Source organism: Acanthisitta chloris, unplaced genomic scaffold (genome assembly GCF_000695815.1).
Source record: "Acanthisitta chloris isolate BGI_N310 unplaced genomic scaffold, ASM69581v1 scaffold84, whole genome shotgun sequence".
Taxonomy (NCBI): Eukaryota; Metazoa; Chordata; class Aves; order Passeriformes; family Acanthisittidae; genus Acanthisitta; species Acanthisitta chloris.
Window position 1 is genome coordinate 34105 of NW_008670815.1, and position 2655 is coordinate 36759.

The 2655-nt window shown below is 53.1% G+C and overlaps 1 protein-coding gene across 1 annotated transcript in view; it reads right to left on the reverse strand.

The window, feature by feature from the left end:
* LOC103801403 (dynein heavy chain 9, axonemal-like) overlaps window positions 1-2655 on the reverse strand; it is a gene marked incomplete at both ends in the record, with an annotated part of 73826 nt that overhangs the window by 24468 nt on the left and 46703 nt on the right. The window contains one exon of the mRNA XM_009073816.1: window positions 206-466. Coding sequence (XP_009072064.1) covers window positions 206-466 — 261 coding nt within the window. The remainder of the gene's footprint in view (window positions 1-205; window positions 467-2655) is intronic.

Sequence of the window (2655 nt, forward strand, 5' to 3'; positions counted from 1 at the left end):
GTGGCATCGTCCTCTGGAAAGGATTTGTCTGCTCCTCTCTGTGGTGATGAGTAAAGGGGAATGTGGTGTAGCCTTGTGGTTGCTCCAAGTTACACCAGTATGGGAAGCAGCTGGAGGAGGGACAATGCCCAAACACTTGGTCCATCTGTTGGCAAAGCCTTCCCCACCAATGCAGAGGGAAGCTACATGGGAATGCTCACCCTACCTTGTTGAGGGTGTTGAGAGCAGCCTGGGCAGCTGCCAAGGCAGGCTCAGCCTTGGCCAGGTCCTCCTCACAGTCCTTCTGTTTCTGCTCGACCTCCTGTGTGATCAGGGCCACCTTCTGCTCCTCCTCATCGGCCACTGCCTTCTTTCTGCTCACCTTCTCCGTCTCCACCCCCACCACCTGGATCAGCTTGTCAGCATCCTCATTCCTCTGCTTCAGCTCCACCTCTTGTGCTGCCAATTTGGCCTTCAGTTCATCTACCTGGAGGAAAGAGACATGGGAGCAGGGACACTCCCCAGCCTGCCCAGCAGCATGGGCTCACAGTGCAGTGTCACAGTGTGTGAAGGGGTTGAAGCTGATCCAGCTCCAACCCCTGCCCTGGGCAGGGACACCTCCCACCAGAGCAGGTTGCTCAAGGCTCATCCAACCTGGCTGTGAACACTGCCAGGGTTGGGGCAGCCACAGCCTCCCTGGGCAACCTGGGACAGTGTCTCACCACCCTCACAGTGAAAACTTCTGCCTCAGACCTCATCTCAATTTCCCTTTTTCCATTTCTCCCATTGCTCCTTGTCCTGTCCCTGCAGTTCCTAACCAAGAGTCCCTCTGCAGCTTCCCTGGAGCCCCTTCAGGTCCTGGCAGGTGCTCTGAGGTCTCCACACAACCTTCTCTCACACTGCTCCCCTGAGTGGCTCTCACAGCCAGGAGCCCTCCCAGCACCAGGTTGAAGTGTTTGCACAGTGAGGAGCTCCCTCAGGCTCTCACCTGCAGGTAGAAAGCCTTTCTAAACCCCCCATTCCAGAGGATTTCCCCAGGCCCTGTGCAGACCATGGAGGCTTTCACTGGCCTGAGCTCAGGCTCATGAAGGATCACTTTGAGCTCCTGGGGCACATCTTTACCTGCACAATACACTCACTAGAAGGGGAGGCAGCCACTTGCTTTTGGTGATATCCATTTTGAACCCAGGAGAGAGCACAGTTTGTACTCTATAAACTGAAGCTGTTGACATTTGGCATTGGCTTCACGTGGAGAGTTATTTCTCAGGAGTCTCCACATGCCCTTCATCATCACCATCCCCTGCTGCCTGGCACTAAGGGGCTGCTTTCACCAGGACAAAGGCATGACTGCAAATCCAGGCTCACAGGAGCACATAATCCCTTCATTTGACAAACTCAGCAGCAGCTTCTTGTTCAGCTCCTCGTCTGGAGGGACTGCAGGAAATTGAAGTGGGCTTTGCTGATGGCAGATAAGGCTTGTGACCTTCTGCCCAAACCCAGCCATTGTGTGAGGTGTGGGGTGTATGTACAGACAGGAGCCTCAGGGGTTTACACAGCCAGGACAAAACAGCAAGGGATTAACGTGCACAGGCACTCCTCAGAGCTACAGAGCAAGCAGGTGTAAGCTCAGCCCCTGCACAGCCCAGGGGGCAGAGAGTGCCCTGCCAAGCACACACAGCTGTGCGAGGGGAAACGACTGTCTACAGCATTGTCAGGAGTTTGAAACAGCAAGAAGGCTGGAGAGGGACAGGACAAGGGACAATGGCCTTAAACTGCAGAAGACCAGGTGTAGATTAGATATCAGGAAGGAACTGTTCCTCGTGAGGTGCTGAGGCACTGGCACAGGTTGCCCAGAGCAGCTGTGGCTGTTCCATCCCTGAGAGTGTTCCAGGTCAGGCTGGGTGGGGCTTGGAGCAGCCTGGGCTAGCAGAATGAGATGGTTTTTATGATCCCTTCCAACCCAATTGGAAGTGATTCTGTGATGCTGTGCCATACCTGTGAGCAGCTTCCTGACAAGCAATTAGTATGTGAGTTGGAAATGAGAGACTGAAGGGTAATGTGCTGTGAGCTCAGCAGGGAAGAGAGAAGTGCTGCCTACCACCAGGACAGCACCAGACAAATTGTTAAGGAACAAAAAACCTGGGGAACAGACTCCCAGAAGATTCAGTTTTGTCCCTGCCTTGTTTCAAGAACACAAAACACATCCCGGAGGGCAGCGATTAATTGGTAGCACAAGCCAGACTGGAATCTGGACTCCAGTGATGCAACATGAACCAAATCATCCTAAGAACCATTCAGCAATGGGCTCTGAGCTGAGTGCTGACCTCCTCATGGCAACCAGCACTCTGACAAATGAGTGACTCATCACACACATCTCCCCACTATGTTCTAACAGAAAGGAGACTTTGCTTTCCTGAGTGCTGAGGACCCTGCCGTCTCCAGGGAGAGATGTTTGGGATGGGAGCTGATGGAAAACATTTCTGTAGAGCAAATCTACAGTATCAAGGTACCAAAAGAGGAAAAATACAAAGAGTGAGGAAGGGAGAAGAGCAAAAGGAGGCAGAGAGGTTGTTTTGAAACTCAGAAAGTCTCGTGGGGGCACCACAGCTCCTGGTGCTGAGGCCACACTGAACAGTCTGTGGAGACACACAACCTCATCCTAACTTGTCAGGACAC